The sequence below is a fragment of the Lepidochelys kempii genome, chromosome 6 (genome assembly GCF_965140285.1).
Source record: "Lepidochelys kempii isolate rLepKem1 chromosome 6, rLepKem1.hap1, whole genome shotgun sequence".
In the NCBI taxonomy this organism is placed as follows: Eukaryota; Metazoa; Chordata; order Testudines; family Cheloniidae; genus Lepidochelys; species Lepidochelys kempii.
This window is the reverse complement of record NC_136385.1, coordinates 120,256,314-120,281,613: the sequence shown is the minus strand read 5'-3', so window position 1 is coordinate 120,281,613 and position 25,300 is coordinate 120,256,314. Positions and strand designations below refer to the sequence as shown.

The 25,300-nt window shown below is 44.0% G+C and overlaps 1 protein-coding gene across 1 annotated transcript in view; it reads left to right on the top strand.

Moving 5' to 3' along the window:
• Positions 1-127: 127 nt before the first annotated feature.
• The window catches only part of SYT16 (synaptotagmin 16), a 142,519-nt gene continuing 117,346 nt past the window's right edge, over positions 128-25,300 (top strand). The window contains exon 1 of the mRNA XM_073349902.1: positions 128-193. Within this exon, the coding sequence (XP_073206003.1) occupies positions 181-193 (13 nt within the window). The 5' untranslated portion in view covers positions 128-180. The remainder of the gene's footprint in view (positions 194-25,300) is intronic.

Sequence of the window (25,300 nt, the reverse complement as noted above, 5' to 3'; positions counted from 1 at the left end):
CCCCGCGCTGGGCCATGGCTGGTGACCGCAGGCCGGCCGCGGGGAGAGGGCGGCGCCGCTGGCAGGTGTGGGATGCTCGGCGTGCGCCCGCCGGGGCGGCTGCGGCGTGTGTGCGCGCCGCGCCCGGCCTGCGGCGTCGGGCGCCGGCGGGGAGAGGCGCGCTCGGCTGCGGGCTGCGCCATGGCGACCGACAGTAAGTGCGAGTCCCGGGGCCGGCTCTGGGCCGCCCCCCTTCCCCTCCGCCGGGGTGGCAGCGCCGGGGGCGCAGGAGGCACCTCTGCCCCGGCCGGGGAGCTGCGGCGATGGCTGGCGGGGGCCCGCCGAGCCCGCCCTCGTGCCAGCTGCTGTGGACCCCCCCCCCCAGCCCGCACTCCAACACCAGCCTCCCCCGGCCCCAAGCCCTGCCACCCCCACTCCTCTGCCCAGCCCCTTCTGGCCTCCACCCCCTCAGGCCCTAGCTCCTCACTCCCCTTTTCCTGCAGCCCCCTCTGCGCCCCCAACCTCCCTTAGCCTGGCTGCCCAGTTGCACCCCTCCCTCCTCTCAGCCTTCCCACCGCCCTACCTGCCCCAGCTCCCCCTTGACTTCTACACCCTTCTGAGCAAGGGGGAGCTCCTCTGGGGGGAGAACTGACTGGCCCTGGCCCTTTGCCTTCCCCTTCCTCCAGTTCTTCTCCACCTGCTGCGAGGCAGGGCTCAGGGAAGCCCTGCTAAAAGCGGCAGGATTTTCCTGTGGTCCCTCGATGCCCCACCAGAGCAGAGAGAAATGCCCCCCGTTAGGAGACGGGCGTCCAGCGACGGCGATGTCAGCTGTAAAAGGCCGGGCCTGATGCGGAACTTTTGACTTTCGGGCCCGTCCTGCTGCTAGAATGAGGAAAATCAAGTTGGCCCGGTTCGGCGATCTCAGCCTGCCAGCTATTCCAGTGGCACCGTTTTACATGCAGTTTAAATCTTTAGTAAGAGAGCCAGGAGGAGTGGGTTTTTTTATGGACGTGATTTTATATTTCATTTTATTTGAGAGTATAAGATTTAGGTGTATAGGCATTGATTGACTTCTCCGTTCACGGGGGCTGCTCTGGTCAGGCTAGTGGGGCTGTGTATTGGTGGGGCAAATTCCATGCCTGCCTAAAACTTGCAGTTTGGGGGGCAGTGCCCCACAGACTCTTCAAACTACACCTAGGCTTGGGCTCACCTGTTTAGTATATCCCCCCAAAAGTGGGTTGCCTCCCAGTCTAGCTCAGTGGTTCTCAACCTGTGGCCCAAGGGCTGCTTGTGGCCCAATTAGCACAGAGCTGCAGCCCATGTGACATCCTCAGGGCCATACACGTAGTATTGGATGTGGCCCACATAACACGTTGTGGGCCGCATATGTGATCCACAATGGTAAATAGGTTGAGAACCACTGGAGCTCCTGAGAGACAGGACTGCTTCTTACTATTTGTGCATATAACTCCTAGCGTGATGGGACCCTGATCTCGGCTGCAGCCTCTAGACACTACCATTACTAATAACGGTCAGCTTCTGTTTTGGCTCATCTGTTACAGTTGTCGCATGGACAAGAACTGTCCAGGCTTAACTTTTGGCTGCAGTAGTTTTATACGCACACATGTGACATCCACCTCTGTTAACTGATATAAGCCACGCTAATGTTTGGCCACCATGTTCTGCAACATGCCACCTTGGATTCACCAGAATTAGTACCTGGTTCAGGGCACTCTTAGCTTGTAGAATCACCATCCCAATCTTTGTCTTCATGTTTTATGGAGAAACATAGACATTAATACTTGTTTAAAGTTGCTTAATTGATCCATTGCACGTGGCCTGATTGAAGAATTGTTTTTGAAAAATAGTACGGAGTTCTTTAAATGATGGTGTGTATCAAGTTATAAATGGTCAAGAACAAAAACCTGTGTTTGAGTTTTTTGAAAGCAGTTAGACTGTTCAGGGAATTGTAGTTTCCCTTTGCCTTTAACTGTACAGTGATAGATAAATACGTCTGCTGTTCCTTGATTTCTTTCAAGAGCATCTCCCTAAGGAAAGAGTGTCCTGTGCAAGGCCCAGATGAGATGCAGGTTGTTGTGCACTGCTTTTACTGAGGCCTTAGAAGAACTATGAAATGACCTGATCTGTTCAATTTTATATGACAACTTTGTCAAATGCTGGCTTTCCTCCTGTTGCTTTTATAAGTTAGATGGGACCTGAGGGCAGTGTTGGTGCTAGATATATAATTAATAATGGTTTTTATTTTAGAATATTTTACAAATATATGAAAGTACAAAGGGCCAGCTTCTCGTCCCCAGAGTGGCTGCTTTGCACTGCCCTGGCAGCACAAATGTGAGATGTATAGATATCAATATGCCTTGAATCTACTTGTTAATAACTATAGAGCCTTCAGTCCCTTAAATCAAAAAAGCTATCCCTCTATTTCCCCCATCAAAAACACAAACAAGATCACAAGATGTACCTTTGTTTGCCTCTCACATCTTCCTCCAGGAACAGAAAATTGGATGTTTAAACAAAATCTTCAGGTTATTGTTTATTTGGGCAAGAATGTCATAACATATATGAAGGCAAATGTGTGTCTTCTCCTCTGACTATCTAAAAAGAGCCTCCCACAGGCTGACAAACCAGGGTAACATCATCTTGGCCTGTGCAGAGTGACCCATTGTGTCCTGTAAAGTTAATCAAGTTATAGAGATGGGTGGAGAACTTTAAATCAGTTAAGAATAGCTTGTGGAGTGACCTACAGAAAGACAAAGGCTGTAGGGGGTCAAGCTTGCTGTATCTTTCACCCCCCCCCGACCCCAAGTTAATTTGTCTGCCTTGTTGATCAGATATACATCCCTATATATGTGGATGATCTGCTTTGTTTCTTCGATACAATGTCTCTTGTTCTGTTGTGATCCCTGAAAGATGTGAAATAAAAGGTATTAGTTATAAATAAGGAATGTATGGACTGTGTCCACTAAATTTAGAGGAACTAAAGGCTTCTCTTGGGTTTTTTTCCTAAATGTTTGTTGCAGTCTGCAGGTGGTATGAATTATATGGCACCAGAAAAAAAAAGAATATTGAAAAATATCATCACCTAACCAGTGTATAACTCTGTAGTATTAAAAGAAATTGCTTAAAAGTGATGTGTGTGGGGGGGGGAGAATTCCAATTAACGGTCTGGGTTAATAGAGAATTACAATCCTTGAAATGAATAAACTTAGGGCTGTCAATTAACCACAGTTAACTCACGTAGTTAACTCAAAAAAATTAATTGCGATTAATCGCACTGTTAAACAATAGAATACCAATTGAAATTTATAAAATACTTTTGAATGTTTTTTCTACTTTTTCAAATATATTGATTTCTATTACAACACAGAATACAAAGTGTACAGTGCTTACTTTATATTATTATTTTTGATTACAAATATTTGCACTGTAAAAATGATAAACAAAAGAAATAGTATTTTTCAATTCACCTCGTACAAGTACTGTAGAGCAATCTCTTTATCGTGGAAGTGTAACTTACAAATGCAGATTTTTTTTGTTCCATAACTTCACTCAAAAACAAAAAATGTAAAACTTCAGAGCCTACAAGTTCACTCAGTCCTACTTCTTGTTCAGCCAATTGCTAAGACAAACAAGTTTGTTTACATTTACAGGAGATACTGCTGCTTGCGTCTTGTTTACAGCGTCACCTGAAAGTGAGAACAGATGTTCACATGGCATTTTTCTAGCTGGCGTTGCAAGGTATTTACGTGTCAGATATGTTAAACATTCGTATGCCCCTTCATGCTTCGGCCACCATTCCAGAGGACATGCTTCCATGCTGATGATACTCGTTAAAAAACTAAAATGTTAATTAAATTTATGACTGAACTCCTTGGGGGAGAATTGTATGTCTCCTCTTCTGTTTTACTCACATTCTGCCATATATTTCATGTTATAGCAGTCTCGGATGATGACCCAGCACATGTTCATTTTAAGAACGCTTTCATAGCAGATTTGACAAAATGCAAAGAAAGTACCAATGTGAGATTTCTAAAGATAGCTACAGCACTCAACCCAAGGTTAAGAATCTGAAGTGCTGTCCAAAATCTGAATGGGACGAGATGTGGAGCATGCTTTCAGAAGTCTTAAAAGAGCAACACTCAGATGTGGAAACTACAGAACCCGAACCATCAAAAAAGAAAATCAACCTTCTGCTGGTGGCATCTGACTCAGATGATGAAAATGAACGTGCGTTGGTCCGCTCTGCTTGGGATCATTATTGAGCAGAACCCGGTTATTTGCATGAACACGTCCTCTGGAATGGGGGTTGAAGTATAAAGGGACATATGAATCTTTAACGCATCTGGCATGCAAATATCTTGCGACGCCAGCTACAACAGTGCCATGCGAACTCCTGGTCTCACTTTCAGGTGACGTTATAAACAAGAAGCAGGCAGCATTATCTCCTGAAAATTGTTATCAAACTTGTTTGTCTGAGCGATTGCCTGAAGTAGGACTGAGTGGACCTCTAGGCTCTAAAGTTTTACATTGTTTTATTTTTGAATGCAGTTATTTTTTTGTACATAATTCTACATTTATAAGTTCAATTTTCATGATAAAGAGATTGCACTATAGTACTTGTATGAGGTGAATTGAAAAATACTATTTTTGTTTTTATAGGGCAAATATTTGTAATTAAAAAAATAAATATAAAGTGAGCACTGTACATTTTGTATTCCGTGTTGTAATTGAAATCAATGTATTTGAAAATGTAGAAAACATCCAAAAATATTTAAATAAATGGTATTCTATTATTGTTTAACAGTGTGATTAATCATGATTGATTTTTTTTAATCGTTTGACAGCCCTAAATAAAACACACACAGTCTGTGATGAAGAAAGGATTAAAGATATTTGTACGCTGATGTCATCTTCTAGAAGTTGAAGAAAGCAACAGAGAACTTGAGAGAGCATGAACGTGAGAGCCTTTTTGGCAAGTTCCAATAGAAATAAGAGATTTGCCCCTTCCAACGATCCCTGAAAACAGGGTATAAAATTGAGGTCACTATGTGGGACCTCAGAGTTTGCTGAACCCGCCAAAGAAGCTGTTGAACTTGTAAAGTGCTACTAGGCACTTGGGCCAGCCGTGTGGCTAGCTCTCACAAGCTTGCAAGGACTGAGAAGTGGTGAGATTTCATTTCAGGGGTTGTATTTTTCTTGGTGGTCTTTAATAGAAGTAACTGAAAGTTTCCTTGTTGAGTCTGTACTCTTTCTAATGAAATCTCAAGGAACCATATTCTGTATTTTAACTAAGTGACGCTATGTGCATGTTCCTCCTTTGTAAATCCAAATAGATTGGCTTATGAGAGCCTCCAACAATAACTTTAAGCAGTTGCTTTTGGTGATATAAACTAGTTCCTCTCAAATCAAGCACAAGGAATAGCGGACTATTCATAAGAGTGCCTTAAGACAAAGTGCATTCTAACTTTCGAGATAATTATTTGAACATAAGAATGGCCATACTGGGTCAGACCAAAGGTCCATCCAGTCCAGTATCCTGTCTGCTGATAGTGGCTGATGCCAGGTACCCCAGAGGGAGTGAACCTAACAGGTAATGATCAAGTGATCTCTCTCCTGCCATCCATCTCCACCCTCTGACAAACAGAGGCTAGGGACACCATTCCTTACTCACCCTGGCTAATAGCCATTAACCTCCATGAATTTATCTAGTTCTCTTTTAAACCCTGTTGTAGTCCTAGTCTTCACAACCTCCTCAGGCAAGGAGTTCCACAGGTTGACTGTGCGCTGAGTGAAGAAGAACTTCCTTTTATTTGTTTTAAACCTGCTGCCCATTAATTTCATTTGGTGGCCCCTGGTTCTTATATTATGGGAACAAGTAAATAACATTTCCTTATTCACTTTCTCCACACCACTCATGATTTTATATACCTCTATCATATCCCCCCTTAGTCTCCTCTTTTCGAAGCTAAAAAGTCCTAGCCTCTTTAATCTCTCCTCATATGGGACCCATTCCAAACCCCGAATCATTTTAGTTGCCCTTTTCTGAACCTTTTCTAATGCCAGTATATCTTTTTTGAGATGAGGGGACCACATCTGTACGCAGTATTCAAGGTGTGGGTGTACCATGGATTTATTTAAGGACAATAAGATATTCTCTGTCTTATTCTCTATCCCCTTTTTAATGATTCCTAACATCCCGTTTGCTTTTTTGACTGCCGCTGCACACTGCATGGACGTCTTCAGAGAACTATCCACGATGACTCCAAGATCTTTCTCCTGATTAGTTGTAGCTAAATTAGCCCCCGTCATATTGTATGTATAGTTGGGGTTATTTTTTCCAATGTGCATTACTTTACATTTATCCACATTAAATTTCATTTGCCATTTTGTTGCCCAATCACTTAGTTTTGTGAGATCTTTTTGAAGTTCTTCACAGTCTGCTTTGGTCTTAACTATCTTGAGCAGTTTAGTATCGTCTGCAAACTTTTCTGCCTCACTGTTTATCCCTTTCTCCAGATCATTTGTGAATAAGTTGAATAGGATTTGTCCTAGGACTGACCCTTGGGGAACACCACTAGTTACCCCTCTCCATTTTGAAAATTTACCTTTTATTCCTACCCTTTGTTCCCTGTCTTTTAACCAGTTGTCAGTTCATGAAAGGATCTTCCCTCTTATCCCATGACAACTTAATTTACGTAAGAGCCTTTGGTGAGGGACCTTGTCAAAGGCTTTCTGGAAATCTAAGTACACTATGTCCACTGGATCCTCCTTGTCCACATGTTTGTTGACCCCCTTCAAGGAACCCTAATAGATTAGTAAGACATGATTTCCCTTTACAGAAATCATGTCAACTTTTGCCCAACAATTTATGTTTTTCTATGTGTCTGACAATGTTATTCTTTACTCTTGTTTCAACTAATTTGCCTGGTACTGATGTTAGGCTTACTGGTCTGTAATTGCCGGGATCACCTCTAGAGCCCTTCTTAAATATTGACATTATATTAGCTATCTTCCAGTCATTGGGTATAGAAGCTGATTTAAAGGACAGGTTACAAATCATAGTTAATAGTTCCGCAATCTCACATTTGAGTTCTTTCAGAACTCTTGGGTGAATGCCATCTGGTCCCGACGACTTGTTACTGTTAAGTTTATTAATTAATTCCAAAACCTCCTCTAAACTTCAGTCTGAGACAATTCCTCTGATTTGTCACCTACAAAGGACAGCTCAGGTTTGGGAATCTCCTTAACATCCTCAGCCATGAAGACTGAAGCAAAGAATTCATTTAGTTTCTCTGCAATGACTTTATGGTCTTTAAGTGCTCCTTTTGTATCTTGATCGTCCAGGGGCCCCACTGGTTGTTTAGCAGGCTTCCTGCTTCTGACGTACTTAAAAAACATTTTATTACCTTTTGGCTAGCAGTTCTTCAAACTCCTTTTTGGCTTTTCTTATTACATTTTTACACTTAATTTGGCAGTGTTTATGCTCCTTTCTATTTACCTCACTAGGATTTGACTTCCACTTTTTAAAAGATGCCTTTTTATCTCTCACTGCTTCTTTTACATGGTTGTTAAGCCATGGTGGCTCTTTTTTAGTTCTTTTACTGTGTTTTTTAATTTGGGGTATACATTTAAGTTGGGCCTCTATTATGGTGTCTTTGAAAATTGTCCATGCGGCTTGCAGGGATTTCACTCTCGTCACTGTACCTTTTAATTTCTGTTTAACCTCCTCATTTTTGCACAGTTCCCCTTTCTGAAATTAAATGCCACAGTGTTGGGCTGTTGAGGAGGTGTTCTTCCCACCACAGGAACGTTAAATGTTATTATATTGTGGTCACTATTTCCAAGCGGTCCTGTCCTGCTCTCCACACAGGACTAAATCGAGAATTGCCTCTCCCCTTGTGGGTTCCTGGACTAGCTGCTCCAAGAAGTGTGATAAGCATATCAGAAATAGTGAAGTATTGATAACTGATGATTACAAAAAAATGTAGTAAGAAGTCCTGGTGATCAGTGTTTTATGGTACAGCTGCTGGGCCCTGACACCGACCTATGACAATTGCTTGCAGGACTGCATGTGTGTTTTGTGTTCAGAACATTGCTGGAATGTTTGGTATATCTAAACATGACTTGCAAAACTGTTGATTATATTCCTGTGTGGTTGTTGGTGAATCAACAAACTAGTTTGGTTAAAAATAGCTGTGTCCTGATCTGAGAAACACTATTGAAGATAAAAGTTGATCTGAGAAGAACCTAACATAATTTGTAAGCTAATGCTTCCTGGACTATACAAAAGTGGCTATCCATTTTAAATTCCATTTAGATGTTAGCTATGATATTTATCCAATTGGCGAGCTGGATTTCAGCTTTAAAATCTAACTGCACATTGGGAGTAGATTTTTATGAATTTACCAGCCATGTTGTCAGAACAGCTGCAAAGCTGGCTGAACTGACCATCTGAGGATTCCCCCTGAGTGAGGAAAGTTGTGGATGGAGTAAAGCTCTCATAGTGGCCTCTAGGGCTACAACCTCTCATAGGGGCCATTCCTGGCAGAAAGGGGGCATGACCAGAGCATCTCTATTTGTTGGTGAATCCTGGTGGCCAGCAGCAGCCAGGCATATGTTAGAGGAACCCTGAGGCTGCACTGATTTATATTAGTGATCCACCAATTGTCCTTTTTGTCTCAAGGATTGGGGGTGAGGGGAATAAAGAGGGGAGTGAATGACAATCTTGGCCCCACCAGAGGCTGCACCATTGGGCAGGGCCAGTGAGTACCAAAAAACCTGAATAATTTTAATGCATATCTAATATTAGGGGTCTATTCTTATAGTATTAGATCCATCCAGTATTAGATCCATCATGAGACTCTTATCAAATGAAAGCTGTTCCAAGAGGGAATAAACTGTAAAGAAAAGAGAGAGGAGAATTGCTACAAGAACACCAATCTGTTAAAGTAGTCACTTTTAAGTACTAGAAAATGTTGGATGTTTCTGTATTGAAGATGAATTCCAGATCTTCTTAAAGTTTTTTAAATTGACATTTTAGTATTTTTCTTGTTTCTTTACATGGGGTTGATTGTGACCATTAATAGTTTTTTATACACCGGTTCTGGATATTTATTTTGAAGGTGCTTTATTGAATTTACATTACCTGAACCTACTCAGACGTTAATCCTGGAGTAGGCATGTCTCTGTGTTTTCAGGGAGTTGCACAGAACATAGCTACAAAGGATCACAGGTTTCCAAACATGTTTCTAACTTTATATGCCTACTTATGTGGGTTGAATCATCTGTGTGTAAATGTGACAGATTTTTAGACAACTGTTACTTGTTTTATGGACTCAAACCTTGTTTGTTATGAAACACTTTTGTAGATATAAAAGTAGAGTGGATTATTTTAAAAACAATGTAAAATGCTTTGACTTCTTTGAGAGGCACAGTGACATTAGAAGGCAGCTTTTACAAGGAAGCCTAGGAAAATCATTGCCACAAGATGTTGAAGCAAAGAGCATAGACAGGTTGGAAAGAGAACTGGAGATTTAGAGAAACAAACAGAATACTGACAGTTACAAGTTTTAGGCTCCAATTTGGCAAACACTCATGCCTCTGCTTAACTTTACCATGTGAATTTAGCCCTGCTGATATCAGAGTTGGGGCCAAGCCCGGGCTGTAGCTCGGGGGAGGGGGGTGTGGACAAGGGTAAGGGTGAGCCAGCTGGCACCACAGCTGCGGACGAGAGCTGGGACCCTGCGCAAAACCTGGGGGTGCTGCAGCACCCCCGCACCTTTAGTTCCCGCCCCTGTGACTGAACGGGTATGTAAAGGCCTTTAGTTTGAATTGGACTTAAGTGAACAAGTGGGTTTATCTGAACAAGTCACCCCCGGTGATGGGTGTGGGATAAGAACTTGAGCAGAATAATAATCTTTTGAGGGAGAGGGAAATCCACAGGAAAATATGGCTCTGTTACAGCCCCCATCTACAGAGCCTGTTGTTTTTTTAGCTTGAGATGTAGAAATGCATTTTTAGCTCAAGAGGTCCCTGCTTCAATCCCTGGTGCCAGGCAAGATGGCTGCCATCACGTATGCATGTGCAAAGGGTGGGGATGAGATCTGGCAAATGAACACGTGCTCAAAAATTTGCAGGCAGGATTAGTGGATGTCTGTTAAAAACAGGCTGTCACTGTTCAGAACATTTGAAGTCTCTCTGGCCTGGTGACCTACCTCGTCTCTCTGGATGGCATAAAGACATTAGGTTTGTGGTATTGCTGGAGATGATTCCTGCGACTTTTGGCTGGCATTGGGTAAGCACCATGTATTCTGCTGTCTGAGAAGGGAGTGCACCAGTCCATTGAATATGTATGTTAGATACAAGACTTCAGATAAAACACAATTGTAGAAGACTTTACTGAATGGGGTTACACAGGTCCATATAAAAGTGCTTCCTTTGACTTCTTTGCAGATATCCAGTATCCTCTCAGATATCTTGATTTTTGTTGTGTAAACCATTATTGTGTCATTTGATGTTCTGTTGACTGAATTCTCACTCTCCAACTGGAGACTTGTATTGTGTCTGCCTGTGGTGATTATAAAGCAAATCTTGAAAAATGCCTGCTTAGTTAAAAATATTGCTTGAGATCATTGGTCTTTTCTTAATACTCAGGACACACTGAATTTTCTGAAAGAGCTTTTGTTTGTGCTTACAACATGTCTCTGTGGAATAATAATATATTTTTAATTTGGCAGTGTAATCAGAATTTAGAACCCAAGGAGGACTGGTTACCCCATGGAATTAACATTGTTCTCTGTGGAAATATGCAGCTGTGTGCGCACCTCTGGAAGTAGGAGTGCAGGGGGTGTGATTCTGCTGAAGAAATGGTAGACAATTAAAGACGGTAGGCAGCATTCGTCACATTAGAGAGAGCTTAATGGGCTCCCCTGGTTGTGATATATCTTTCTCTATAGGCTCCTAAAGAGCTTTGAAAATCTGGCCCCCAAAGTCATATTAATACCTGGTGTGCACTAGCTAAAGCCACCAGTGTGTATTGTGGTCACAGTGCAATGGGTGCATAAACTCTTTCAGTAGACTTCAGGGGTTCAAATAGAATAAATATTAAGCAAAACTTTCAAGTGGATGAGACAGCTTAACATTGGCCCAGTGCTACAAGTGCATACTCAGGTGAGAAACCAAATTGCTCACCTGAATAAAGGTTTGCAGGATCAGGTTCCATGTTGTTCTTTGTTTATGCCCTGGTGATTTATTCCAGATGGTGCTATCATTTCTCTAATGAGCCATCTGCAACATTCTGTAACGTTTTAGTGTCTGAGTGTTCTTTTGATCCTGGTGTACCAGAGAACATCAGAGCCATCCCGTCTGGCTGAGTTCTTCTCCAGCATTGGTGGGCTGTAGGATTACACTAATGTAAATAAGAATGGTAATAATCACCATTGGGGAATTATCTGAAAATGCGAGGCAGCATCTACATTTAAAAGCAGCATCATTGATCTCTTATTTCCTTGAGACAGGTTGATGTCATGATCCATGAGGGTAAGTAGATTTCATGTTCATTTTCCTTTTGTATGATCTATTGCTGATTGCTGTTGTGCATTGAGTATTTGATCAATTATTCATTAAGGGGTTGATTCTGATCTGTCTGGAAGTAAAAAGGAGAGTAACTCCCCAAATCTATCATATTTCTGCCTGCCTGAAAGCACAATTTATGCTGTGTTTTTCTCATACTGTTTTGGCAGATGTGAAATTCCTGCCCAGAAATAGATACATTTGTGCTTCTGTCAACTGTGTTTTGGGCTTAACCCATCAAAATGGCTGTGAAGGGTCCCACTTGTGTATATTTTAATCTACCATGGATCTCATTTTGGCTGCCCAATCCAGAATAGCTTCCTAAATATTTTCCTTTCTAAATGTAACATAGAGCAGTACAGTGACTGATGACAATGTTATATGATAAGTAAACAGTTAACTGAAACTGCAGGTCCAAACAGTTTACTCACGGTGTCTGAGAGGGGGGAAAGGCACTGTAGATGGCATTTGCTCCATTTCTTGTCGTCTCTTCATAGCTATTGCAATCACAGATTAGATACAGGCCAGTAATTCTGCATGCTTGACTTGCATTAGAGCATTTTGCATTGTGGTCTGGCTCTCTGAGGTGCGAGGCAAACCGTAAGCTGGCTTTTTGCCTGTGACATACCCCCTAGACTAGGTTGACTCAGAGGCAGAATGTAGACACGCCTTTCACTTTGCTGGGAGAGAGGAGAGGGATTACGTGGCAGAAACTCTGCAGTCCCCTCTTGCATTTTGTGTGAGACCCTTTTCAATTCATTTGTAGGGTGACCATGTGTCCCTGAAAACTGGGATTTCCTGACTATCCCATTGGTAAGAGGGGCAGATTCAGGTTAGGGCTAGCATTGCATGAAAGGGATCTCTCAGCTGCTCCCTAGGGCAGGGTTGTTTTGTCTTTCTGCAGCAGCCCTTTCTTTTCCTCTGGTAAGATGACTTTTTGCACAGCAGGCATACATACCCTTTATTGGGTTTGAACAACCTAGAAGGGTGGGGATATTTTTTTACCCCTTAGATTTCTCATTAATTGAGGAGTATCGTCCATAATGTGTCAGTCACAGATGGGAAAAACTCCGCAAGGGTGGAGTGTCACCCATCCCCCGCTGCCCACACACACATGACGCCTCTCAGCTCTGGATTTGGCCCGTGCAATCTGACGGAGCTGAAAGATGTGTAAAATCACAGGCACACAGGCAGCTCCATATTGGCTGCATGTCTGAGGAGGTATTTGTGTGTGTTGGTCCTGCACCAACTGTAATGCACAGAATATCGTGCATTACTGACTGGCTTCCCTTCAGAGGGTTGCTTAGGAAGCCTAGTCTACACGGCAGAGTTAGGTTGCCGTAAGTTGCTTGTGCGTCAGAATTCTGGGTCTAAAGGTTAGGGCTTTTGTTGCTGTTTTTAAAATCGTTTTTTTGAGCTCGCATGCACATGCATGTGCAAACACACACACACACAGCTACTTGTCCTTGAAATATTGGCTATAAAATCAGTGCTGCTTGTTCTCGTGTTTGCAAACCACAGCTTGGATTCTCCCTTGTAGTGCAGCTGCTTTAGTTCCAATATCCACCAGCAGTGTGCATCCTAAAGCCAGGGTAGCTGATCACAGGAACATCACCCCAGCATAGGGAGATCACCCACGGTACCAAGCTCGGTACGTTAGAGCAGATCTCATTCCCTAGCGTAAAGGGAACCCCCGTCGCCCCCAACTCCTGGCTGGCTTAAAGGTGTCATAGTTGGCTCTAGGGGCACCTGGAGTGTGTGTGGGGTGGGGGAAAAGGAGGGAAGGATGGATAGGAGGGATGGATAGGAGGGCATAAGACAGGAGTACACAGAGCTCTAGCTGAAACTGCCAGCGGGATAATTAAGAGCAGCTTAATTGTTGTTGTTATGCTAACTTCAGTGGTCCTATGAGGTCCTTATAGGACCACTGTGGGCAGCTGAGGATTGGCTACATCACTTATACTTTGCCCTGTCCTCCTTCCACATCCGACACATCCACTGCTATCCTAACAGACCCCCTATGTTTAGGTCACCTTTTCCACTGCCTCTGCCCAGCTGTGCCTAGTGTGACGATCCAGTTCTCTTTCTAACGGTCAGAGCATGTGTGTCTAACATCAGTTGTTGTTCCTGGGTATGAAGGGTAGATTTAATTTCCTCCAGTTCCTTAGTAGGTTCTTCCTAGCTCTCTCTTTAGAGAGTTTTCAGAGAGGCAGCCGTGTTAGTCTGTATCCGCAAAAAGAACAGGAGTACTTGTGGCACCTTAGAGACTAACAAATTTATTAGAGCAGAAGTTTTCGTGGGCTACAGCCCACTTCATCGGATGCATAGAATGGAACATATAGTAAGAAGATAGATATATACATACAGAGAAGATGGAAGTTGCCATATAAACTGTAAGAGGCTAGTTTCAGAGCAGCAGCCGTGTTAGTCTGTATTCACAAAAAGAAAAGGAGTACTAGTGGCACCTTAAGAGACTAACAAATTTATTTGAGCATGAGCTTTCGTGAGCTACAGCTCACTTCATCGGATGCATTCAGTGAAAAATACAGTGGGGAGATTTATATACATAGAGAACATGAAACAATGGGTGTTACCATACACACTGTAACGAGAGTGATCACTTAAGGTGAGCTATTACCAGCAGGAGAGTGGGGGGGAGGTACAGGGGGAGGGGAGGGAAGAAAACCTTTTATAGTGATAATCAAGGTGGGCCACTTCCAGCAGTTGACAAGAACATCTGAGGAACAGTAGGGGGTGGGGGGAAATAAACATGGGGAAATAGTTTTACTTTGTGTAATGACCCATCCACTCCCAGTCTCTATTCAAGCCTAAGTTAATTGTATCCAGTTTGCAAATTAATTCCAATTCAGCAGTCTCTTGTTGGAGTCTGTTTTTGAAGTTTTTTTTGCTGAAGAATTGCAACTTTTAGGTCTGTAATCGAGTGACCAGAGAGATTGAAGTGTTCTCCGACTGGTTTTTGAATGTTATAATTCTTGATGTCTGATTTGTGTCCATTTATTCTTTTACTTAGAGACTGTCCAGTTTGACCAATGTACATGGCAGAGGGGCATTGCTGGCACATGATGGCATATATCACATTGGTAGATGTGCAGGTGAACGAGCCTCTGATAGAGTGGCTGATGTGATTAGGCCCTATGATGGTGTCCCCTGAATAGATATGTGGACACAGTTGGCAATGGGCTTTGTTGCAAGGATAGGTTCCTAGGTCAGTGGTTCTGTTGTGTGATAAGAGGCTAATTAATTAAGATGAGCTATTATCAGCAGGAGAAAAAAATGTTTGTAGTGATAATCAAGATGGCCCATTTAGACAGTTGACAAGAAGGTGTGAGGATACTTAACTTAGGGAAATAATTCAATATGTGTAATGACCCAGCCACTCCCAGTCTCTGTTTAAACCCAAGTTAATGGTATCTAGTTTGCATATTAATTCCAGCTCAGCAGTTTCTCGTTGGAGTCTGTTTTAGAAGCTTTTTTGTTGCAAAATTGCCACCCTTAAATCTTTTACTGAATGGCCAGAGAAGTTGAAGTGTTCTCCAACTGGTTTTACCATTAACTTGGGTTTGAATAGAGACTGGGAGTGGCTAGGTCATTGCACATATTGAATCTATTTCCCTATGTTAAGTATCCTCACACCTTCTTGTCAACTGTCTAAATGGGCCATCTTGATTATCACCAGAAAAGTTTTTTTTCTCCTGCTGATAATAGCTCATCTTAATTAGCCTCTTAGAGTTTGTATGGCAACTTCCACCTTCTCTGTATATATATATCTATCTATCTTACTATATGCTCCATTCTATGCATCCGATGAAGTGGGCTGTAGCCCACGAAAGCTTCTGCTCTAATAAATTTGTTAGTCTCTAAGGTGCCACATGTCCCCCTGTTCTTTCTTTAGAGAGTGTCTGTCTGAGCACTACTCGCTCGCTGGGAGTTATCCATTTGTCCTGTTACAAGTACTCCTTTGGGATCTCTGTTGATGTAGTGGCTAGGGCACTGGACTGGGACTCAGTAGACCTGGGTTCTGTTCCTGGCCCAGCCAGTGGCCTGCTGGGTGACCTTGGGTAAATCGCTTCTCCACCCTCTGGCTCAGTTTCACCATTGATGAATAATACTGACTTTTTTTATAAAGCCCTTTGAGATCTATGTATTATTAGTCATTGGAGGAAGATAAATTAAAATCCAGTAAATAATCACAATGGCTTTTCCAGAAAAGTGGCTGGCCAGGGTTACAGTGTTTCCAACCCAAACATTCAAAAACTGTGAATCTGCTCCCCCCAAAATCCTGAGGTTTTAAACAGTGATACATTTCAGGTCCTTCTGGTTTTTGAGCCTTCAGGGTTCATGATTTCAAGCTTTACTCAGCCATACTTTTTGAAAAATTGTAAATGAAACTTGAGATTCTTATGTAATCACAAGGCTTCAGGAACTGAGGCTTTATTAAAAACAGCACATTTTGTGAGGCTTATGATAGAATCATGAGAGTTGGCAACTCCAGGGTTATTTAAACAGTTGGTGTTTTGGGGCCTGATCTTTCACAGTACTGAGCTCAGATCCTCAAAGATATTTCGATACCTAACTCCCAGTGAAATCAAGAGGAGATAGGTGCCTAAATCCCTTTGAAGATCTGAGCCCGAGTACCTCCAGCAAGTTGCTGAGTGTTGGCCTCGTCTTGTGTTGACTTCGGTGGGTGTTGAAGGCACGTGTTCTTTGCAGAAGGTGCTTAGCACCTCATGGATCAGGCTGAGAGTGGCTGAATACTCATGTGCTTCTGAAGAGAGCTTCACAAAGAGACTTATTGCTTCTTAATGTGATACTTGGCGTCTTTCTATAACCATTAACCACTATAAAATCTCGCTTCAAGCCAAGAGTTATTGCAAATACGTGCCAATTTGTGCAGTGTGTCTGCTGTTAATTTGATCATCATGTGAATGAACCAGCTACTTCAAAAAAAACTTGTCCTTAAGATCCCAGTGTCCTCTGAAATAAACAACTTCTAATATATATATATTTTTTTAACTACTTAGCGTTGCCCTGAAAGAGATGAGTTGGGCAAGGGAGGATTGCATTAAAGAGGAACTATCAGGAACTACCCAACTGCTGCAGATGGGGAGGGATCTGAATTACTACAGAGAATAATTTCCCAGGTATCTGCCTGGTGAGTCTTGCCCACATGCTCAGGGTCTAACTGATCTCCATATTTGGGGTTGGGAAGGAATTTCCCCCAGGTCAAATTGGCAGAGTCCCTTGGTTTTTTTTGCCTTCCTCTACAGCATGGGGCATGGGTCACTTGCAAGTTTAAACAAATGTAGATGGATTCTCTGTAACTTGAAGTCTTTTTAAACCATGATTTGAGGACTTCAGTAACTCAGCCAGAGGTTAGGGGGTCTATTACAGGAGTGGGTGGGTGGGGTTCTGTGGCATGTGAGGTACAGGAGGTCAGACTAGATAATCACGAAAAGTCCCTTCTGACCTTAGTCTTCTGAGGGATAATCCGCACCCCCACAACCCTGTCCCGTGAAGTTGGTGCATAAAAGTGTAGAAGCAGACGTCAGTTTATTGACCTGTGTGCCTGTAGAACAGGAGTGGGCAAACTTTTTGGCCTGAGGGCCACATTGGGGTTCCGAAACTGTATGGAGGTCTGGATAGGGAAGGATTTGCCTCCCCAAACAGCCTTGCCCCCTCCCACTTCCCATCCCCTGACTGCCCCCCTCAGAACCTCCCACCCATCCAACCCCCCCGCTCCTTGTCCTCTGACTGCCCCCTCAGGGACCCCATCCCCTATCCAGTCCCCCCACTCCCTGTCCCCTGACCCCTGTCCACACCCCTGCACCCTGACAGGCGCCCCGGGACTCCCTTGCCTATCCAACCACCCCTGTTCTCCGTCCTCTGACTGCCCCATCCAACCGCCCTCTGCCCCCAGGAAACCCCTTTCCCTTATCCAACCCCCCTACTCTCCGCCCCCTTACCATGCCTCTCAGAGCAGCAGGACTGGCAGCCACACTGCCCTGCTGCCTGGCAGGAGCTTGCAGCCCCACCGCCCAGAGCGCTGGCTGCATGGTGAGCTGAGGCTGCGAGGGAGGGGGGAAGCAGGGGACGGGGCTAGGGGCTAGCCTCCCTAGCCAGGAGCTCAAGGGCCGGGCAGGACTGTCCGCGGGCCATAGTTTGCCCACTTCTGCTGTAGAGCCTCTGGCTTGTGGGATCCCCTGAGCAATCTTCAGCTTGTCTGCTGATTTTGGAGTTTTTAAATAGTTTGTAGCTATGGAGATTTAAACAGTTTAGGTACATCGGGGACAGATTGTGCAGGCACGGGGCTCGGGAGATCTCTGCCTTGCATAGCCTGTATGAGGCTCAGCAGTAGCTGTGCTTGGCGGAGCACGGTGGCTGCTCTCTCCCAGCACCTGGCATGCAAGTCACAGTAAAGGGGGAAGGGTGTGGTCAGTGCTTGGCCCGGTTCTGCTCCAGCTGGCTGAGGGAGCAGGTTTCAGCAGCAGTGTCCAAAGGGAGTTTGCACTGCACACTCACTCATCACCTGCGTGCCTTGCAGCAGAGGGAGGGCTTGTGGCTTCTGATGCTCATTTCCTCCAGAGACCCTTCCTCTGGGGGGCATTGCAGCTCTGCGTCACCCCCAGTATGAGGCAGTGCTCATCTAGTATCCGAGGGCCCTGTGTTGTTAGTTATTTGGGAATCGAAGGTGTCAGTGTTTTCTTTTTGAGCGTGGATAGTTATAACTATAGCGTCACTTTGGATGGGCTAGCACCAGCAGGAGAGTGAATTTGTGTGGGGGGGTGGAGGGTGAGAAAACCTGGATTTGTGCTGGAAATGGCCCACCTGTTGATCACTTTAGATAAGCTATTACCAGCAGGACAGTGGGGTGGGAGGAGGTATTGGTTCATGATTTCTGTGTGTATATAAAGTCTGCTGCAGTTTCCACGGTAAACATCTGATGAAGTGAGCTGTAGCTCACGAAAGCTCATGCTCAATTAAATTGGTTAGTCTCTAAGGTGCCACAAGTCCTCCTTTTCTTTTTGCGAATACAGACTAACACGGCTGTTCCTCTGAAACCTGTTCATATACCGTTATCTGTGGTGGTGTTTGCTTGGTAGAACACAGTGCTGCCACCCCAAACATTCAAACACCAGGAGTCAGCCAAAGAATCTGCAGATTGGCTTAAAAATCACAAAAATTTAAAAAAATGTGCAGTCCTCTTATTTGCTTTCTGATTTCTGAGCCTCTAGGGTGAGCTTAGTTCAAGTCTTTAGGCTTTTCGCTGTAACCATGAGGGCTAGAAACTTAGATTTTAAAATCAGTGAAAGCTGAGGTTCTTGCGCATTTTCTGGGGCTGGAGCTGTAAGAAAAACACCTAATATCCCGAGACCCAGAAAAAATTGCGGAAGTTGACAACCCTGGCAGCGTTCAGTAATGGTTACATTTAAAAACTGGTTTTAATAAATTTGAAAATACATATTCCATGGAGTTCCAGAAGAGGCAGAGTCTGTGCGTGAGAACAGGCATTGTACAGAGTACAGGAACAGATTGTAGCATGCTTATCAAAGAAATCTATTGGGGTTTCTAATAGAGAAACCTTGAAGTGTATTGCTGCTTTTCAGCTGACTCCTATTAAATGTAGTAGTAGTTGTAAACTGATAGTAGAGGATATGTACATACCCCCAAGGAAGCTTTTATTAGGCAGAGAACCTGAAAAAGAGTAGGAGAAAATGGAACAGAAAAATTAGCTTGTCTTCCAGATTTAAAGCAACCTTTTCAGCCAGATTTTCCCAAATGATCTCTAAATTTGCATTGCCAGTGCAAATATTTGCTCCTGTGAAAGACAGAATCTGTGAGCATAGAAAGCATTTATATATGCTGGCTGAGTAACTAGACTTCCATCCACTTGATTCGCATGTACAATCCTTCTGCCAAGTGGAGTTGGCAGTGACAAGGGCTGGGTTCGATACCTAGGGGGTCCCTTTTGAACAATACAGCACAGAACCAGCTCAAGCCCCACCCAGTAACCCGGGAAAATTACACATTACCTTTGGGTACTCTCTAAGAGGCAATACTTCCCATCTTGTAAGCACTGAGTCTGTGTTTGGAAAAGAAACTTTTAATAAAAAGGGGAGAATAACCTGGCATTAACTTGGGAAAACGTTGCAAGCAGGATTCATAAGCATAAGACAATGAAGAAAACACCTACCCCAGAGTACGTTGGGCAGTGTCCTTTGCCTCACATTCTCTTGCGGTAAGAAAGTCCAACAAACAAAAGTTCCTGTAACGTGCCCTTCCTCTCTCCCTCCACCGCACCCCATTCACAGTTGTTGTTGATCAGTGAAGACCCAGAGTTCAAAAGTGCATTCGCATGAGTTCACCTCCCAATACCTGGGGGTGGGGGTTGTGGGAGGAGGCACCTTGCTCTGTGTATCCGAATTCATGACAAATTGCATGCAGCTTGTCTTTTGAAATTGTCATTGGAAAGTTCTCCTGCCCTAGAAGCAAGATTGGCTGGCTGTAACCAGAGATCTGTCTGAAGGCATTCACACCTATCTCATACCTACAGTGATCTATAAATCATTACCAGTTGCATATAAACCTCAAAGTTTAATTTTGTTTATTTTTAATTGGTTCCTATCTTGCAATTGTGCGAGAACCTACAGTTCTGGAAGGGCTTTTAAAATAAGTAGGCTCTTCAAAGTGTTCTTTTGCCCAGTGCTTTGCCATCTCAGACCCTAGCTCCTTAATGTTAATGATGTCAAGTTGAATATGTTTTCGAGGGCAAGAATGTATAAAATGTTGAGCAGCTTGCTGAAAAGACATGAAACACTGGGGAGAAAGCACAAAATGACTCTGACAGTATAGCTGGGAAGAGATTGTGAGATCGAATAGAGTGAGCCATTAGCATATGGCCCACTGCTCTCAGGGAGCATGTTTTATTGAGAGTAAACCAGTGAGGAGAGTTGTACGTAAGCAGGAGTTTATGTCTGACAGATAATGCATGATGAATGTACCTCTTTTCTATACTGCCCAACTGTATCTGTGCAGGCTGTCCTTAAAGAGAGATTTGGAATAACAGAATTCCTTGCGTCTCCAGTTCCTATGTATTGTAGCTGGATCCCTTCCTGTAGGTTTAAATCACTGGAGGAATGTATATTGAGTAAGGCCCAGGCACATGTTCCAGCTTGGCTACAGCCTAGCTGCCACCAATAAACTTCCTCTTTATCATTAGAGCTTGCTGTAGTGGGAGACTGCCACAGCCAGGAGAGTTAGAGGAAGCTGAGTGGAAGAGTGCATCATGCTAGTTCCCTGGGATTTATCTAATCACTTTGAAGAGCTGTAGCAGGGTTAGGTGGCTCTGAAATTCCACTGGGTCTTGCATGAAGTCAGAGCAATAGTATTACTGACCCCAAATGTTCTAAAATTGCCAGGCTCCCCAAAATCATAAGATGGGCTTAAAAATTAGGAGGTTTTAAAAAGTAATATATAATCTATATATTCATTTTGCTGCCTTGTTCCGTGGCCTTGAGAGTGGCCATGGAGCGTGTTTGCCTCTGCAAACATGAGGGCTAGAACATTTTTTTTTTAAATGAAAGCTGACATTGGCTCATAATCGCATGCCTCCAGGAGCTGAGGCTTTAAGAAAAACACCAAATATCATGAGACTTGCAGTAAAATCGTGAGTGATGGCAACACGCTTCCTTTGGGCGGAGGGGTCTGTGGTGAGAGCCTCCTGGTGTGAAGTCTCATAGGTTAAAACAATGGCTCCTCTAACCACACTTGTTTTCAATGCCTGCCTTGTGTGAACTGTGCAGAATGCATGGGGCCAAGTCTTTGCATTGTTACAAGACACCAGGAGTGGCTTTCATTCCCAGTGTCCTCTGCCCCCATTTCTGCCATCCAGCTTTGGTCCATTCTATGTTTGTAGCTCTTTCCTTTTCTCCTGGCCTCATCTCTTTCCAGCCTGGCTCTACCAGAGTTACTGCGTCTCTTGTTGTCTTGAGTTCTGTCCAGCTCTCCTCTGGGACATGGGGGAGCAGTGCAGCGCTGGACCACCTAGAGTCATAGGGCTAGAAGGGACTGCAAGATGCAGGATTTGTTGTATCTAAACCAGTGGCTCTCAACCTTTCCAAACTACTGTACCCCTTTCAGGTGTCTGATTTGTGTTGCATACCCCAAGTTTCACCTCACTTAAAAACTACTTGCTTACAAAATCGGACATAAAAATACAAAGTGTCACAGCACACTGTGACTGAAAAATTGCTGACTTTCTAATTTTTACCATATATTTATCAAATAACTTGATTGGAGGATAAATATTGCACATTTCAGTGTGATACATGGAGCCACATGTGGCTCTTCAGAAGTTGTGACTCTGGGGCTGGAGCTACAGGTGCCAACTTTCCAATGTGCCGGGGGGTGATCACGGCTCAACCCCTGGCTCTGCCACAGGCCCTGCCCCCACTCCACCCCTTCCTCCCCCCCCCCGTGCCTCGCTCCTCCTCCGCCCCCCACCAATCCTCCTGCATGCCACGAAACAGCTGATCGGGAGTTGTGGGGAGGGAGTGGGAGGTGCTGATCGGCAGGGCTGCTGGTGGGTGGCAGGTGCTGGGAGCGGGGTTGGGGGAAGCTGATGGGGGCTGCTGACTTATTATTGTGGCTCTTTGGCAATGTACATTGGTAAATTCTGGCTCCTTCTCAGGCTGGCCACCCCTGCTTGATCCTGTTTTACACTTGTGAGCCTTGTCTGCAGCCTGAGCCCTGCTGCTTTGGGCTGAAGCATGTAACTTATCTTTGCAGGGCCCCCTGTGGCATTGGATCTCAGGCAGTTGCCCTGCTTGCCACCCACTTATGCCAGCCCTGCACTTGCAAGACCCCTAAACCTGTCCTGTGGACCCCCTCTCTGGGGTCGCAACCCCAGGTTGAGAAACACTGATCTAAATTAGTTGAGTACCCTCTGATAGACCTCTGCATACCCCTGGGGTTCATATATCCCTGGCTGAGAACCACTGGTCTACACCATCACAGACAGATGGCTGTCTAGCCTCCTTTTGAAAACCTCAAGTGAAGACGCTTCCACAACCTCCCAAGGCATCTGTTCCATTGTCCTGCTGTTCTTACAGTTATGAAATCTGTCCTGAGATTTAATCTAAATCTGCTGTGTTGTAGTGTAGTGTGAACCTGTTGCCTCTTGTCTTGTCCTCTGCGGCAAAGGAGAACAACTTTTCTCCATCTTTTTTATGGCAGCCTTTCAAGTATCTGAAGACTGCTATCATATTCCCTGTTAATCTCCTCTTTTCCAAACTAAACATACCCAGTTCCTTCAGCCTTTGCTCACATGGCTTGCATTCCATCCCTTTGATCATCTTTGTTGTTCACCTCTAGATCCTTTCCAGTTTCTCTGCATCCTTTGTATACATTGGTGATCAAAATTGGATACAGTACTCCAGCTGAGGCCTAACCAGTGCTGAGTTGAGTGGTACTATCACTTCCCGTGACTTGCCTGCTATGCCTCTGTTAATACAACCTAAAATTGCATTCGTGCTTTTTCCCCCCCGCAACAGCATTGCATTGCCGACTCATGTTGAGGTGGTGCTCCACCACAACTCCAAGATCCTTCTCCGCAGTGTTGCTGCCAAGCCAGTTATCCCCCATTCTGTATTTGTGCATTTAGCTTTTCTTCCCTAAGTGTAGTGCCTTACATGTGTCTTCGTTGAATTTCATTTTGTCTATAGCCCAGTTCTTCTTTTTTCAAGATTCCTCTGAATGTTAGCTTTATCCTCCAAATGGGCAACCCCCCTCCCCAGCTTTGTATCATCTGCAAATTTGATCAGTATGCTCTCCATAACCTACATTCAGGTCATTAATAAAGGTGTTAAAGAACACTGGACCCAGAACAGAATCCTGTGGAAGCCCGCTTGAGACATTCCTCCAATCCAACATCATTCTATTAATAGTTACTCTTTGTTTGCAGTTATTTAACCAATTATGTATCCACTTAATGGTAATTCAGTTGAGCCCATGTTTCTCCAGCTTATTTATCAGAATGTCATGTGAGCCTGTATCAAAAGCCTTGCTAAAGTCTAGGTATATTATGTCCACTGCATTCCCGCTATCCACCAAACTAGGAACCCTGTCAAAGAAAGAAATCAAGCTGTTATGACATGATTTTTTCTTGGTAAATCCAGGCTGGCTGCTAGTGATTATCCCTTCATCCTCCAGGTGTTTGCCAGTGGAATGTTTATACTTGCTCTAGTAGCTTCCCAGTTATCAAATTCAGGCTGACTGGTCTATAGTTCCCCGGCTCCTTCTTTCCCCTCCTATTTCAAGATGGGCACTATGTTAGCCCTTCTCCAGACTTCTGGGACCTCTCCTGTCATCCATGCATTTGTAAATATTATTGTCAGTGGCTCTGAGATTTCTTCAGCTAATTCCTTCAGTGCCTTTGGGTGACTAGCGTCCAGTCCTGCTGATTTGAATTCATTCAAATTGGTCAGAAGATCTGACGTGTTCTTTATTTATCCTGAACTGCATCCCTGCCCCTTTATTGTCTATAGGAGATGGGAAGGAACTTTTGGCCTGTACTGTGTTGTTTGGCAGCCTCTGTCTTCCTGGAGTAGCCAAGCACCACTTGCTAGATTCCCCCCACTGATGCCAGTAGATAACTCCAAGACTGGGTGGTTTCAGAATGGGAGTCTGGGAGCACCAGAGAACTCCTGGTTAACCTGAGACTTCCCAGATTTCTCTGGAGCACTGAGTGGGGGTGCATGGTCCTCTGCTGAGAAAGCTCCCATTAATGCTCTTGTTGGCAAACTGGGGATAGCTGTTCACTAGAAACTACACTGAGACCAACCAACTCCTTGCACAAAAGAAACAGAATAGCTATCAGGTGGTTAGAACTTTCAGTCACTGGCTGACTTGGGCTGGGTTTGACCTGTTGACCTACATATAGATTATTCTGTATCCCTTTCCCAACTTTGATGTGTAAAGGTTAATTTATCCAACTCCTTATGTGCTAGCACCCTAACAGCTAGTGGATGTTTGGGTCTAATTGTAGTGTATGAGGCATTGCCTTGCATGTGGTGATGGCTGCAAACCCATACAGAAGGGCTAGGAGAGTTAGCACTAAGATCCACGTACTCCGTGTCATGTTTGTACTCTGACAACCACAAGGTAGCAGCTGTTTCTCTCTCTCTTTGTTTTTCAAACCACTACACTTGTTTTTTAATTGCCTGGGCTCATCATAAAGGTAAAAATAGCTCCTCTATTTAAAGAGGACAGATGGTTTTTCAAATCATTTTCCCTGTACACTGAAGGAATGGGGTTGAGTCAGAAACTGCTTGTAGAAGAAGTATGTTTTCATTACAGAAATATCTGATTAGGTTAATAGAGAATAATTCAATGTAATGTACATTTGGCCACCTTTTAAAAACTTTCCAGTTTTGCCTCCAATTTCTAGATAACAGTATCTCAGTATCTGCAGTGTTCATTCTACAGTAGCTCCTATGTGTGATGCCTGGGGTATAATAGAAAAAATCGAATAACATGACTGAGCTGGCTCAGGCAATGGAAACCTATTAAGGGTGACCACTGTATGGAACATAGAAATGGGGTTGGGTTATGCAGGTATTGTCTACTCACAAACTTGCACTGGTTTAAGTGTACTGATTTAGTTAAACTGGTGCAACAATTTGTGCAACTATTTGCGTGGACAGGTCTGACG